A 17474-nucleotide genomic window follows, 5' to 3' on the forward strand; every position below is an offset into this window, starting at 1 on the left:
TTATAAGACTTCTGTCAATAAGATTCAGCCATGTGGAAGTTCTTTTTGTTTTCATTGATAGCAATTTTTCAGTTGGCTACTATATGGATTACATGAGAAATATGGAATTTGTTTTACGTAATTTTGCTATCAGACAGCACTGAAGTGCCACCAAAGTAAAGAGTCATGTGCCTTCCATATACAATTATTTATTCACTTTTTTATAAGAAAAATGACCTTCTTAATCTAACTCCAATGATATATAAAACCATCCAAACGGTTAGGAAATCTTGGTCATAGATAGAAATTTTCGGTCATAAGCAGAAATTCTTGACACATTTAAAATTTAGCAGCCAATAGAAAATTAAGATAAATAAAAAGAATGAAAAAATAGGGGAAAATAGAAATTCTACCAATATTCCAAAACAAATGTAGAATATAACGCGTAGAATTAAACAGTTAGCCACAACAAACACTGTAAGTAAGGAGTGACTCGGACCGAGCCCTAAAAAAAAAATAATAAAAAACAATAATAATACGATGAAAGAATTGAAGCGAAAGAAATTCAAAAGAGTTTATATTCTATGCTGAATTTAAACACAAAAAGTTTAGTAAGGAATAATTTTATACATCAAACACCAAGAGCCTGTATACAATCGGCTTGATTTTCCAAAAATTAAAAAAACACACAAAAAAAAGGCAAGTGGTTGTAACGATAATCAGAACATTAGATTCAGCATTTTAGCGAACCCTGGAAATTTCAAGCTCCTATCTTCAAAAATGTGAAAATTTGAATATGTTTTCCCAAAAGAAAAATCACAGACGCGTGTTTATTTGCTGTTTTTTAAGGTAATTCTAATGTTAATGTCACCCAAATCAGTCAATCACAAGAGCTAAGAGCTCATATGGCACTTGTAACGAGGCAAGAAGAGCTAAGAGCCAAGAGCTCATATGGTATGAGCTCTAACAAAATTTTAAGAATCAATAGATTGATTTAAAAGGAAAATCAGAGGCTTAATGCCGGTCAGGATTTAAAATAAGAGCTCTAAGTCACAATGTCCTTCTAAATATCAAAATTCATTAAGATCCGATCACCCACTCGTAAGTTATAAATACCTCATTTTTTCTAATTTTTCACCAAACTCACCAAATCACTGAACCCCTCCCCCAACTCCCGCAAAGAGAGCGAATCCAGTACGGTTACGTCAATCACTTATCAAAGACATTTGTTTATTCTATCCACCAGGCTTCATCCAGATTCCTCCACTCCAAGTGTTTTCCTAGATTCCCCCCCCCCAAATCCTCTCAATGTCAAAAGATCTGGTCAGGATTTGAAATAAGAGCTCTGAGACATGAATTCCTTCTAAATATCAAATTTCATTAAGATTCGATCACCTATTCGTGAGATAAACATACCCCAATTTTCACGTTTTCCAAGAATTCCGGTTTCCCCCTCCAACTCCCCCCAATGTCACAGGATCTGGTCAGAATTTAAAATAAGAGCTTTAAAGCACAAGATCCTTCTAAATATCAAATTTCATTAAGATCTGGTCATCCTTTCGTAAGTTAAAAATACCTTAATTTTCAAAATTACCCCCCCCCCTCCACCAAAGAGAGCAGATCCGGTCCGGTTATGTCAGTCACGTATCTTAGACAGGTTTTAATTCTTCCCATCCAGTTTTATCCCGATCTCTCCGCTTTAAGTATTTTCTAAAATTTCTGACCCCCCCCCCCCCCCAATGACGCTGGATCTGGTTGAGATTTAAAATAAAAGATCTGAGTTACGAGGTCCTTCTAAATATGAAGTTTCATGAAGATCCGATCACTCCTTAGTAAGTTAAAAATGCGTTATTTTTTCTAATTTTTCATAATTAACCCCCCCCCCCCCGAATAGAGCGGATCTGTTCCAATTATGTAAATCACGTACATAAGACTTCTGCTTGTTTTTCCCACCAAGTTTCATCTCGATCCCACCAATCTAAGGGTTTTCCACGACTTAAGGTTTCCCCACCCCAAAATCCCCCCAATGTCACCAGATCCGGCCGGAATTTAAAATAAGAGCTCTGAGACACGATATCCTGCTAAATATCAAATTTCATTGAGATCTGATCACCCGTTCGTAAATTAAAACACCTCATTTTTTCTAATTTTTCAGAATTAGCCCCCCCCCCAACTACCCCAAAGAGAGCGGATCCGTTCCGGTTACGTCAATCATGTATCCAGGACTTGTGCTTTTTTCCCACCAAGTTTCATCCCGATCCCTCCACTCTAAGTGTTTTCCAAGGTTTTAGGTTTCCCCCACCCGACTCCCCCCCCCAATGTCACCAGATCCGGTCGGGATTTAAAATAAGAGCTCTGAGACACGATATCCTTCTAAATATCAAATTTTATTAAGATCTGATCACCCGTTCGTAAGTTAAAAATACCTCATTTTGTCTAATTTTTCAGAATTACCCCCCCCCCCCCCCAACTACCCCAAAGAGAGCAGATCCGTTCCGGTTATGTCAATTATGTATCTAGGACTTGTGCTTATTTTTCCGGTCCCTGATACGCCTGCCAAGTTTCATCGTCCTAGCTTACCTGGAAGTGCCTAAAGTAGCAAAACGGGGACCGACAGAAATTGCGATTGCTATATGTGACTTGGTTAATACCAAGTGCCATAAAAACGACCACCCTGCCGGTAAACTTCATTGCCCCTCCTCATACATTTGGCTAGTGGCGTCTCTGGTCGATACCAGACCAAATCCACAGGAATTAATTACTTCCGTCATCGAACAACTCTTCCACAATTACCACTGATTTCATATTTTTAAATTATTATGGCACTTGGTATTAACCAAGTGCATATAGCAATCGCAAATTCTGTCATTAGAAAAAATGAGGTATTTATAACTTACAAGTGGGTGATCGGATCTTAATGAATTTTGGGATTTAGAAGGACATCGTGACTCAGAGCTCTTATTTTAAATCGTGACCGGCATTAAGCCTTTGATTTGCCTTTTAAACCAATCTATTGATTCTTAGAATTGTTTAGAGCTCATACTATATGAGCTCTTGGCTCTTCTTGCCTCGTCACAAGTGCCATATGAGCTCTTAGCTCTTGTTTTTTTTAACTTCTATTTTATCCAGCTATGATAGCTCTAGCTCCAAAAACACGAAAAAAGGAATAGTTTAAACAAAAATGCAGAAATAGATATTGTAAGACATTCTACACCATACATTCAGCCTATATTTTGAAATGGAAGTTGAAAATTCCGAAATTCGGTCTTTCCTTCATTATTTCTGTTGGTCATTTTTCTTTTTGGCTGCTCAATTTTGAATATGAAGGCAGGATTCTCAATGTAAGGGAGAGGGAGGAGGTACAGGAGAAATTTCCCGCGAGAATACACCTAGTACACTTTAGACATCCTGCCCTCAAAGAGCTTTTGATGACAAACCATTCCACTTTTATCCTGTAACTGAAACTGATGGCGGGAAAGAGGCACATCCATTATTTTTCACTTCTTACAGGGAGGAAAATTTTCCCTCCCCATGGGGAGGGAAAGAAGGATTTCCCCTCTTTGATTTGCTGGTATATAAACGACATTACTCCAATAGCTGGCTTTCTGAGTCAGAACAGAGAAGATGGCGTTAAAGGTAACTTCAACAGTGAGCGTTTTCATTTTAATTTATTATCTAGGTACATGTATGATATAGCGCCGACCACTCAAGTTATTCATCTATTGACGCATTGCAGAACTGGTTTTTTCGTTAATTTCTTTCAGCTTAGCGTGAGACAAGACAAAGAGAAGTGACAGAATAGATGAGAAATATATGATTTTGGCTATATATTTGCACATTAGGGGGTGGGTGGAGGTAAAGTATTTAGACAGTGTGAACTTAGAGAGCAATTCATACTTCATATATGCAACTGTACCTAACACATAAGGCATAAAGACCCCCTATACTTTACCCCACCCCCTAATGTGCAAATATTTAGCCCAAATTTGTTTCAAAAGTATTATATTTTTATCATACTTAGGTATATTTCATTAGGATTGAGCGTTAGAGAAACAGGTTTTACTTAGATGAAGAATATTAGGTCGGCGGTATATAATACAAGTACCATTATTTAACTAACACGAAATACCTTATTATTTCATGTATTTAAATTTTAATCAATTAATTAACAAGCGAAAAATTTCAACAAGACTGTTCATATTTCGACCAGTTTGTTTCACTAGCTTTGCTACAGTAATAACACTTCTACATATCAAAACCATAGGCCATATAACAAGGCACTGAAATACAGATTCAAGCTAGAAGTTCGTATGTCTCATGGTTCAAAATTCAAAGATTTAGTTATTATTTTGGCTTCATAATTCAATTATTGTAACTTGAAATTAATAATTTCGATCAGTAATATTTGATCACAGCTTAAAATTTATTTAGCCTATTTTGAAAACTACTTACCGTCTACCCAAAATAAGTACTTACCTCCGTTGAAACGCTTAACATTAGAAATCAATTTCTCTGCCTATAGAGGTGACACATAAAAAAAGTTCATGTGAGCTAACCACAAACTAGGATGCAAGTAGAATCAGAAAAACATCCTTGAAAAGGACATAAGTCCTAAGGTTTTAAGGCTAATCACATATTTAAGTAATAAATAAAAGTCCCTTTTATCTTCTAGATATAGAAGCTCATGTTTCGCAATGAAACTGGAGTTTAGTAAGAACTAAGTCCCTTTTTAGAAGAAATAAAAGTAGAAAAGATTATTGCGACAGGTATCCTTTTAGGGCGAATCTCAAGAAACTAAAAATTTCTTCAAAAGTAAGTCCATAGTCCTGGGAGGTAAGATCACATTAAGCCACTTAGCACTAACACCGAATGACCTAAATAGGTCATTGACACTTGTCACAAAAAATCCGTAGTTATACCTCCCAAAATCCCTTCCCCTTGAAGATCCTCGGAACTGGGAACCTCGACCTCGCTTATTGGGAGGGGGTGGAACGTATATTGGGCGAGATCGCACAGCTGGTCTTCTTGCTGCCTCCTTGGCCTTCCTTAATATAGGGGTCATGTCCACGGAGCTGTCTTCTTCAAATAAACGACATAGTTCAGCACCAACATGAGGCTCAATCTCCTAGAAGGAAAACATGAATTTCAAATCCTGCCGTTATTCTATTCTTTGACCTTTATTGATTAGCTTAATTGGTAATCTACCGGTAAATTTTGGTTTAATACTATTGAATTACCGCAGAGATTAGTTAAGGAAGCTTAATTAGTGACATTAAATAAGCTGTGAATAGTTTATCTTAAATAATTTCTTAAGTAGGTAATAATAGATTAATTCTTTTAGTTTAAAAAGTGCAGAAATTTTCAATTATTGTTCGAAATGCTCCTAGTCCTTTCTGTTACTATGACTACTTAAAACTCATCACAGCACCAGCCCATAGTGCTCTATTCCTCACTAGTACCTTCTAAAACACACATCTATGCTAGCTAAGGTTGTGCTACCTTCCCCCAAAACAAGAAACCTAACCCAATCTATACAGCATGTGCACGTTAAGGCTACCTTACTTTGCCTAAAAACATAATAGTCATCGCAGCATATGTTTTCTCCATATTTGATGGTAAAACAACTTGGTTCCTAGTCTATCACCAAGGGGTTACCACGAAAAAAAATGCTAACAATTACGACACCAAGACATTGCATTGTATCATTATTTATACTTGTTGCACAATCATAGCACAAAGGGAAATTTTTCCACCACTGGATGTCTCCAAAGCTGCTAAAACGCACACAATTAGTATAAGTGTGTTATTTCTTGACCCTGAAGATGAACAAGTTTCATCATTCTTGCTTACTAATAGCTCTCCACGATAGAGGGAAAATTCCCAATTATGGACCTGAATAGCGTGCTAGAAGCTATAAAAAAACGCAAGATAATTTAACAAAACAAAAAAAGTTGAAGAAAAACAAGAAATGATCAAAACTTAATAACAGGTAGATAAGACAGTTGTTAGGACCAAGACGGATTGGCACATCATAAGTTGGCCCAAAATTAACTGTTTCACAAGTTATTCCTGCAAAGATCAGAATTCTCATGTGCCAATAGCCTAAGGTAATGTAATTTTTAAGCGGAGGCCCTGGAAATTTCAAGCAGAAGAAAAAAACTGGCCATTTTTCTATTGAAAAGTTTTTGGTTGGGTGCATGGTATTGGAGGCACAATCGATAAACTTTGTACCTCCAATAACACAGATTTAGAATTCTTGTCTATTTTAGTTACAATACAGCGGCGGGGTGGAGGCTTAGATTTCGGTGGAGCCACTCACCTACTCTTGCTCTAGAACCGTGTATACTGATAATCTTTGCGTGAATTTGGTTAAAACTAGAAACCACACGCCTATATTTCTAATAGAAATTAACAGGGAAGGAAGGAGGGGGCATTGAAGGGCATAAGAGCAACTTTGTTCCTCTAGCCATACCTACTAAATATTTATCTTAATTTTGTTCAAACAAATGCAACAATCCTGCCTTTCTGACACTGACCGAGACAGTCCGCATGTTTGACTAAGCTTTTTTAGTACTGAGATCGTTTTTGTATCGCATCACTAAAATTCGTCTCTAAGTACAGTTTTCTTTTCAGCTTTGAAGCTATTCAGTTGAGCAATCAAAAGAGAAATGAGCCTTTCAAGAATGAGCCATACAGCTGTGGAATTCAAAATTTTCAATAATTCCATTTTTTTCATCAACTATGGAATGGCGCCTTACATCATAGAGGTCAACCATCAGTTTCGATTCAAAAAAAAACATTTCAACAGTCTTGCCTCGTTTCATGAACTTTAACCTTTTTGTTCCGTATAATACGAATGAATTTTTAGAGATTGTGCGAGTTCAGGGCGCTAGATTAGGTTTGAAAATTAATGTTAAGAAGGCTAAATCACAAAAGGCTAGGAATAAGTGAAGATGAAAAGGTGACGTTTGGTAGGGAAAATATCAATCAAGTGGATAGCTTCAATTACCCTGGTAGTATTATTAGTAAAGATGATAGGTGCCTTAAAGGTACTAAAAGTGGAACAACCGAGGCTTAGCGTGCCTTTTCATAGTTGAAAAGGCTTCGGAAGAATAGAATAGAATATATTTATTCACTACAATAGCCGGAGCTAGCATTAGCATGTCATGACAAAAATAATTTATACCTTCAAAAACACTCACAGGAAAATTTAAACAAACAATATATTAATCAAACATTAAATATTAGTCGCGTCAATATTATTAAAATGACGGGTAAAATATGGAACAAAAGATTTGCGATATCTCTCGGTACTATATGCTGAGCAAGTCAGTAACTGTGGACAATTGTTTTTTATTTGTCGAAGTCTAGTAACTGGTCCTCCAGTTGGGGGGCTCGCAAAGTTGGGTAGTAGACGACAATGAGCTGGGGAATTTAAACAATTTAGTCCAAATCTATATGTTAAGCCATGTCTACGACTATCAAGTGAGTCCAAATTGAGTTGTTTCAGTGCATCTTCGTAAGTTGAGTAGTTTTGTCCAAGTATAATTTTTACAGCTCTTTTTTGTATCGTCTCAAGTCTATCTGTTTGATCTTTTGTCAATCCCGGATGCCAAGCAGGACATGCATACTCAAGAGAAGGTCTAACATAGCTGCAGTATACAGACTTTAAAACCTCAGTTGGTGTACCAAATCTTTTTAGGTTGGAAAATGAATGTAAAAGCGAGGCGCCTGTTTTAGTCAGATAGTCAACGTGCGAATTCCATCTTAAATCATCGTCCAAAAGAATCCCAAGTATTTTAACAGTTTTCTTTGTTGGCAGTATGGAATTATGAGAAGAGTGGTTGTTACCCTTTAGGAAGGAAAATGTCATATAAGAGCTCTTAGTTTCACTGACCGCCAGTTTTACCTTTCCTAATTCGGCTTTTAGATCATGATAGATTTTGATCAAGTCAGACTGTTCAGTAGTCGGAGGGCTTAGTCGCAGTGATAAAACAGTTAAATCATCAGCAAATTTAAAACGCTCACGTATTGTTGTTAAAATACGGTTAAAAACAATAAGAAAAGAAAGCGGGCCTAATTTAGTCCCTTGTGGCGAACCACAAAAAATATTTACAAATTCAGATGGCTCATGATCAGGAAGTTGGACACACTGAGATCTTTCAAAAAGAAAACTAGCTAGCATTCGTACAACAAATGGACGGGCACCCATAGCCTTTGCTTCTTCCACAACTACATTATGATCAAGACTATCAAAAGCCTTAACTATGTCTGCAAATAATGCTTCAACATAGGCCCCATTATTCTCTAAGTGCTTAAGGATAGTATCCAATAATGCAACCAAATAATGAACAGTACTATGCCCGGATCTAAATCCAAATTGTTGGGGATCAATATTATCATTTATGTCCTCAAATAAACAATCAAAAATAAAACTTTCAAATACTTTTGAGAGAGCTGGAGTTTTCGAAATCGGCCTCATCTCGGTTATATCTTTAGGTGCCTTGCATTTGGGGATTGGCGTTACATATGCCTGTTTAAAAATACATGGGAAAACACCATCAATAAAACACTGGTTAAAAATTGCCGTTAAAGGAGTAGATAAAAGATCAGCACACTCAATAATCAATTTAATTGGTATCTCACTAGGATAACTAGATTTACGAGAATCAAGTGCCTTTAACTTTTTAGCAACTGAACAAATCTCTAGTATAGGAATATTTGAAACTGAATCATTCGGTGGTAATTTTCTTAGTTGCGGATGAATTTTACAAACAGATGCAAAAAAGTTATTAATTTCACTAGGTAACAGGGGTTTACCATTGACATCTCTCACTTCAACTCTGGTTATTTTTTTCCCGATAATGTTCTGAACTAAGTCATGGAACTTCCTTGGGTTGGATTTATATATTTTGCTTATTATTTTCGACCCATACTGCTTACGAAAACATCTTATTTTATATACAATTAAATTTCTTACTCTTTTGAAATCTTTTACGGATCCAGTTAAATGCAATTCGTTCCTCACTTTTATCAGATTCCGAATCTCTTGAGTAATCCATGGTTTATCATTAGATTTCACATATATTTTTTTTTGTGGGAAAATTTCACAGTATTTTTCGAATAGTTCCTTACAGAATAAACTTGCCATTTTGTCACCGTCAGACAATGAGAGAATATCACGCCAGTCACGATCTGTGAGCCATTTCTTGTAGAGATTTACTAGTTCAGGTGTGAAAGGCCTGTACACCACACTATTTATTTGTCGATTTGGGATAAAATGATTGGGTGTCCAAGCAACACACAAGTGATCACTCAAACCTAATGGGGGTAATGTAACTGGAGTATTATAATATTCAGGACAGTTGCTAAAAATGAGATCCAACATACGGTTACCTCTTGTGGGCACATTCACAACCTGCTTAAGTGATAGTGAATTACTTAGCCATTTGGCATCTAAGTCATTAAAGTCACCACACATTATGATACCAGCATTAGGATACAAAGATCGTACATTGTCAGTGCAATTCTGTAAGTAATTCACAAGGTCTTTACGATAGGGGCCACGGGGCGGATAGTAAACAACACATATCACCAGTGATGCCACTTCCTTGGGAAGCTTCTTAGGCCTGCACCACAACCATAATACTTCAAAACCATGCTTATTTGGTATATTACTGAAAGTGAGAACTCGATTTCTTATAGACGATCGACAAATAATACCAACACCACCACCATGTGTTACTGAAATATCATTGGGTGTCATTCTAGGTTTGAAATAGGTATCACATCCTTCAAATGCTACAACATCTTCAGTCGCGGACCATGATTCACAGATACAAGCAATATCAACCAGTTCATTCTTCAAGCAAAGTTCAACCTCTTTTAATTTGTTCATAAGTGACCAGACATTTGATAATAGTATTTTCGGAAGATAAGATAAAAAATAGAAATAGAAAGATAAGTATGTGAACCAAGATATTGGAATATTGAAAGCTACAGTGATAACAGTGGACAAATAATGTTCTGAAGTATGGGTACTCCGAAAAGCGGAGAAAGATTCATCAAATCTCTACAGTTTTGTCGGTAGTTTCTAAATTAACAAGTAATAGAATAAACAAGAAACTAGAAAAAAAATATGGTTTCAGGTTGGATATTTTGGCTGTTCAGGCAGGGGGGATTTGGAACTTTATATTAGCTCTGTTGATGCTACTAGTTCTCGTGCTATATTACTAACTATGGCAACCATAGTCAGAACATATTTCTAATCTTACAATGACATTTTAAAATTTACGGCAATGAAAATCGTTGCAAAAATCAAAAGAGAAAACTAAAAATCTCGGCCTCAATCTCATAGTTCCTAATTTGGTCATCTTTAATTAACCTTCTATACCTACGTCAATTTACGTCGGCCAATCTCTATCATTTATGTTTCTTTTCTCGTATTACTCCGCTTGTGTTTGTTGTTTTGTACCGATAAAAAATAAATTATTATCATTTGAAAAGTCGTGTAAGCTACTTGAAGTTTATCAAATCTCATGCCTACTTTTGTTAAGTACTGAATCGCATACTCATGGACTTCTTTTTAAAAGACTTGTAAGCTTGAGTTTTCTCTAATATGTTTTCTTACTCCGGTCAAAGCCAAGATTTTTCCCGGGGCGCAAGAGAGGTCAGAACCGCCAGTGGTTGACTGTTTATCTAGAACCATTTACGACATCTAGATTCTTCCACCTGATAATTGTGTGCCTAGTAGAATTTGTTAACAGATAGGTTTTTCTACAAGCATTAATAGTTAGCAGGATTTTAGCTTGATTTCTTCTGAGCTGTTTAATGAGCATTGTAGAATTACGTTACGACGAGTTTCAAAAAAAGAGAGAAAAAGCTCGAATAATGTCAGTATTTAGTTTCTGATATAGTGTAAGTAGGAAAAAAAAAGGAAGAACAATTTTACCGCTTGTTTGAAAAGTTATATTGAGAGCGAACATAGGAAAAATGTAGATTTCTAATAGATAGCTTGAAATGCCATTACAGAGCAATTATCTTGGACTACAATTTGAGAGTTTTAACTTGCGGTTGGAATTTAACTTAGTGGAAGTGCTGAATTTAATTTGCCAAAAAGGTAATTAAAACTAAAGAGTACACAGACCCTCGTCCTATCTCCAGGATTGATTTCCTCTAAATAAACATGCTCATATTAACATGAATCTACAATCATTGAAGATAAATTCGGGTGATGATAGGATAATTTTGGGCATACTTACTCCTCATTCTTAATTCATGATACACATCTAGTTAAAATAAAAGCAATGAGGTTTTTTAATATATAATAAAGTATTAATATGGTGATGGCGATGTGCCAAAATAAAACGATCAAAATTGTGCCTGTACATAGTAAATAAAAATATTTGAAACTACAGATAACTAAGACAGTTGCCCTATCTCCGAAACAAGTTTTCTCGTAATACATATGGTTGTTTAATAGTTTAATTAATCAATTAAAAATGAATTAAATTATTCCTATTGAAATTTAGATAAGTCTTGTTATTTCTAAATATCTCTTATATCAATTTAAGTTTTGAAATATTCAGTCGTAATACCTATTGAAAAGGTAGAGTTTGGGCAATCTTTTTAATTCTAATTTTACTTAAAATTGAGACATTTTGGAATACAAGTTTGGCCTATTTCGTAGCTGTGATTTGAAAAAGATGTGTAAAGGTAAGATAAGCTGTTGCAATACATAGCTTGAATTTTTATTTGGGACTTATAATTTAGAAATCTTTTTTGGCAACTTGAAGATTTTCTAACTCACAGCTTTAGAAAAAGAAAACAGTAATCACTACAGACTCCTACAATTTTGCAGGTATAACAGTCTATTTACAACCAATACAGTATTTGGTCACAAAATATTAACATGATATTACAAAATATAAAAATAAGTTAACATGGTATTCACATGATGGTAACACAGCTAACCTAATTGATCATATTATTCTAAACCAAAAACTGGCAGGATCATTACAAGATACTAAACTGCTTAGGAGTGCTGTTCTTGATGCTAGTTAAAAGATCATCATCTAGTAGAGTCTGGGGTTAATTTAAAGCTGAAATCCCGGAGGGGTAAATAAGTTCCGGGGAGCCATGAAGTTGGTAGACTCCAGGATGAAAATTTGAGAGAAAATTTCCAGGAGCAGCTGAATACTAATACGGAGAGTTAGGAATATTAGCAAAAAATACTTTATGTTTAATAAAGAGAAGGGACCTGTACAGGAATTATCTGAAGGATAGATCAGATGAAAATAAGAAGGATATAAAGAAAGTAGAGTAAGCATTAAAATACGAACTAAGGAGGTGTGGAGTGGCGGCCATGGATGAAAATGCCGAGGATCTGGAAGATGCAGCAAGACGACATAACAGTAAAATGATATGCTGGCATGTTAATAAATTGAAAGGGAGTGGTCACTCTGGACTTGGCCCAGTTAAAGATAGGAAAGGGGCCAACGTTAATGAGAGAAAAAGAGTTACAGACAGGCAGGAAGAACGTTTTGACAAGATGCTGAACCGGGATAGACTTACAGGAGAAGATAAAAATGAGAATGAAAAAGTTCGTGACATCTTGGACGTAAAGGACGATCTATTTTGTGAGGAAGAATTAGTGACAGTAATGAAAACATTAAAAATAATAAGGCCCCAGGTGCTGATACTATGGAAATGAGTTCCTCAAATATCGGGACTATGAGGTTAGATATAAGTAACAGAACATTATGAATATGAACTTTGAAAAAGGGAAGTACCTAGCAACTTCAAGGAAGTCCTTATTAAACTACTGTATAAAATAGGTGATGAGAGTGAGTGTGATAATCATGGAAGCATTAGCCTCGTCTTTGTAGGTAGTAAATTACTAAAAGCGATGATACTTTCTAGACTGAGAGGTGTTGTAGCCAAAGTTATAAGAGAAGAACAGAGCAGTTTTAGGAAGGTTAGAGGATGTGTTGACCGAATTTTCGCTCTCAAGTTTATAATTGAGAATTGCTCGAGTCATCAACCACCTTTAGTCCTCAATGTTATAGAAGATGAACAGGCATTCGATTCAGCTGATAGAAGAGCTTTAGCAAAGGTCTTATCCTTGTATGGTATACAAGACAAGTACACTAAAGTGATTAGTGCTATGTACAAGAATAACACTGCTGTACTTAAGATAGGAAATGAGGTGGTTTCATATTAAATCAGGAGTTGAGCAGGGTTGGGTTCTATCCACATTTAAATGGGCTTTTCCTTAAAGGTCACAGGAGAGGCAATGGGAGAACATGGAATCGAATGGGTAAGAAAACTTTCCTGGACTTAGATTATAATGATTTAAGCATCCTAGGTGAAAGTGTGAGCAAAGTGAATAAACTTTTAGAGGTTTAGCGAGTTCAGGGGGCTAGAATAGGTTTGAACATTAATTTTAAGAAGACTAAGTCGCTAAAGCTAGGAAAAGTGAAGATGGGATGATGACGTTGGGTAACGAAAAGATCAAACAAGTGGATAGCTTCACTTACCTTAGTAGTATTATTAGTAAAGACGTTGGGAACAGTGAAGATGTTAAAAGCAGAATAACCAAGGCTCAGTGTGTTTTTCTACAGTTGAATAAAGTTCGGAAGAATAGAAAGATATGTTTGCAGAGCAAGACTAAAATATTGGAAGCTACAGTGATGACACTGGACAAATACTGTTCTGAACTTGGGCATCCCGAAAAACGCAGGATGATTTGCTACATGTTTTCCAGAGAAATTGCCTAGAGATTCTTCTTGGTACTCGACTGACCGACCGTAGTTCGAACAGAAGGTTGTACAAAAAATGTGGTTTAATCCGGCCCTCTAGGGCTTGAATGAGAAAAAGGTTGAGATTGCTAGGACATGTTCTGTGAATGGAGGATGACAGATTGCCAAAAATTGCAATTTTCGACTAACCGTCTAGGTCTAAACGGGAAGCAGGACGTCCGTGGTTTTGGTGGAAGGATATTATAAAGAAAGGCTTAACGAAAGTGGGAATTTCCTGGGAGGTTGTAAAGAGGGAGGCTTGGATAGATTATGATGAAGGAGAAGCATTCGTAGCTGTGTTGGCCTCATGTGGCTTGGTGCCGTGGTGAGTTGTTAGTAGTAGTAGCAGCAGTTAACTAACAATTTTCTGTTTACTTGTGGAAACAGAAGTCTAACTGACCAAAATTATTAGGTAATGTTTCTTTTAGAAACCTGTTTTTTGGGCAGAAAATTAAAAAAAATGCTTGGGAGAAAATTAAACCACAGCTTTTGAAAAATCAAAGATTCCCTGAAAAAAAAAATCTTAAGATTGGCGGGAATTCCTGTTGTAGACTCAAGAACGCATGGCTAAAAGAAACGTTATAAAAGAGCCTACTATGACATTAGAATTATCCAAATACGGAATTGCTTACTTCAGCTTCCCTTACCCCTCTTCCAAATACAAAATAGAATAAAAGCCACAGTCCAAAGATAAATCAAGAATAAAGTCAAAATGACTCACTTGACCATCTCGTCCGATTTTGACATTTTTTCCTTCGTTCCATGGGTTGTACAAGTGAGAAACACGGGAAAAGGCCAGGTCTTTCCTGCAAAACAAACAAACAAATCATCTCCATGAAAAACCATCAAAAATCTATATATATATATATATATATATATATACATATATATATATATATATATATATATATATATATATATATATATATATATATATATATATATATTTATATATATATATATATATATATATATATATATATATATATATATATATATATATATATATATATATATATATATATATGTGTGTATATATATATATATATATATATATATATATATATATATATATATATATATATATATATATATATACATATATATATATATATATATATATATATATATATATATATATATATATATATATATATATATATATATATATATATATATATATATATATATATATATATATATATGAGTTGGTGCGCTGGATTCGGATCCTTTGTCTGAGAGGACGCGGGTTCGAATCCCAGTGTACCCAATTCTTCAGTTTGGGACGGGGGTCAGTGGCGTAACTCTGTAAGCTTAGCCAGAGTCAATCCAGCTCTAAATGGGTACCTGGAGAAATCTGGGGAAGGTAAACAGGAAGGGTGTGCGAAAGCACAGGATGGCTGGCCCCCAACCCCCCATTGCACTTCCTGGCTGAATGGCCAAGAAACGGAGATCAGCACCGCCGGTACGGACTGTAAAGTCTAATGCCGTATCCTTTACATTATATATATATATATATATATATATATATATATATATATATATATATATATATATATATATATATATATATATATATATATACATATATATATATAAATAAATAATATATATATATATATATATATATATATATATATATATATATAAATAAATATATATATATATATATATATATATATATATATATATATATATATATATATATATATATTGCTCGGTGTACCAGCATGTCTTGAAAACAACTGTTCTCAGTTACAGGTGTGTAGCTAACCTGTATGATTCTGTTCTGTGCTTTCAAAATATTTAAGACTATCAAGTCGGCCACCGCGTTGGAGGTTCGCTCAGTGACACGGTTTTTGTCAGCTAGGTGATACTGTTATGAGTGAAACCAAAGTATGTAAGTGGAAATGAGAGTTCGAAAATAGTCGTTACAAAGATGACGACGACGTGAAAGTGGCAGTGAACTCTTGGTTATCGGAATAGGCGGCTAATCTTTAAGAAGAGGGTATTTTAAAATTGGTTGTCAAGTTCGATAAGTGTTTCAAAAACATGACAACTATGTTTAAAAATAGTGTAAAGTATGCACTTTCTAAAAATAAATTTACTTTTTGAAATAATCTTTCGTTGTGCGCTTATGCTCAAACGGACGTCACTTAAAAACATCGCCCCGAACATATTCGATATATTACAGGCAGCGCAATAGCGCTGCCTAAGTAAAGAGTGATGTGGGCAAAATGTTTTTTTTTTGGTTTTAGACCGGAGCACTTCTTATCGAAGGAGTTGTCGTAGAAACTGCGAAAAGGACTCGTTAGATTGAAAATTAGAAGGGCTAGAGCCCTTTTCAATAGTTGAAAGTGATTGGAGGGTAGCTAACACCACTCCCACGCCCACAATTTCCTTAACCACATCCAATCAAAATTTTGAAATAGCCATATTATTCACCGTAGTTCAAAGGTCTGAAAATTAATATCTTTGAGAATGACAACCCCCCCCCCCCCCTCACAGCTTTCAGGGGAAGGATTGTAAGTTTTGCCCTGGGGTATATAAGGTATAGAAAGGGTGATCGTATAACCTTTCGAGGGGGCTCATTGGATTGGTAACCAGAAGTTCTACTATTCTTTTTAAGATTCAGAGTGATCGGAGGGTGAATACCCCCCCCCCCGAACCTCATATTTTCTCGACATGCAAATTATAGAGATTTTGAGATGAGAATACAGAATTCGAAGAACTCTCATTCGATTGGAAATTGAAGGAGTAGTGCTTTTTTAAGTCATCCAAAGTAATTGGAGGGGAACTAACCCCCCTCATATGCCCACCACTTCCCCAAACACATCCAATCAAAGTTGTGAGATAGTCATTTTGTTCAGCGTAGTTAAAAGATCCGGAAATTATGTCTTTGACGATGACAAACCCCCCACCACCCACGGGGCAAGGGTTGCAAGTCATTCCCTGGAGCCATATAAGATTATAGAAAGGATGGTCGTATCAACTTTGGAAGGGCTCCAATTTTGAGGGGACTGTAGAACTAAATTAAAAAACGTTATGTGTACACGGATTGTCACAAGGGTATAACACAGGAATAACTGAGTATATTAATTTGGAAAATTCAGGAAATCATAAGGGACATGATCAAAAAGGCAATATTTGCATGCTATCAATACTACTACAACTACCAACACTACTACTATCACACTACTCCATTTACAGTATTAAGGAGAAATTTGAACTAAATCAAAAGACGCTATGTGCATGAAATTGTCAAAATAGCGTATATCAAGAATTGATTTGGGTATTAAGTTGAAACTTTCAGAGAATACTTAAAGAGGAAGATCATCTCACCAAAAGGCAATATGTGCAAACTCCAGCTCATACTAATGTTACTACTGCATTTACTACTACTTCAATTGCAACTACTTGTAGGGCTAAGAGCATTGAGATGAAAATCTCAAGAGGTATATGAACATACAGGTTATCAAAAGGACATATCAGCAATGTCATAGGAACGGCTAATTGTATTAAGTTGAGACTTCCAGGACTTACTGAGAGAGATGTTCAACTGACAAAAGTCAATATACTTCTCCTGCTAGCAGTACTACCGCTATTCAATATTATTACTAGTAATATCAATACTACTGTAACTACTATTACAACTATGCTTAAGGGTACGAAGCTGAAATTTTCAAGAGATTTTGA

The 17474-nt window shown here is 35.5% G+C and overlaps 1 protein-coding gene across 1 annotated transcript in view; it reads right to left on the bottom strand.

Annotated features, from left to right (window-relative positions):
* LOC136035523 (YTH domain-containing protein 1-like) overlaps window positions 1-17474 on the bottom strand; it is a 65317-nt gene that overhangs the window by 17879 nt on the left and 29964 nt on the right. The window contains exons 6-7 of the mRNA XM_065717367.1: window positions 14500-14584; window positions 4899-5104 (exon numbers count right to left, since the gene is read on the bottom strand). Coding sequence (XP_065573439.1) covers window positions 4899-5104; window positions 14500-14584 — 291 coding nt within the window. The remainder of the gene's footprint in view (window positions 1-4898; window positions 5105-14499; window positions 14585-17474) is intronic.

This window comes from Artemia franciscana, chromosome 14, assembly GCF_032884065.1.
Source record: "Artemia franciscana chromosome 14, ASM3288406v1, whole genome shotgun sequence".
Taxonomy (NCBI): domain Eukaryota; kingdom Metazoa; phylum Arthropoda; class Branchiopoda; order Anostraca; family Artemiidae; genus Artemia; species Artemia franciscana.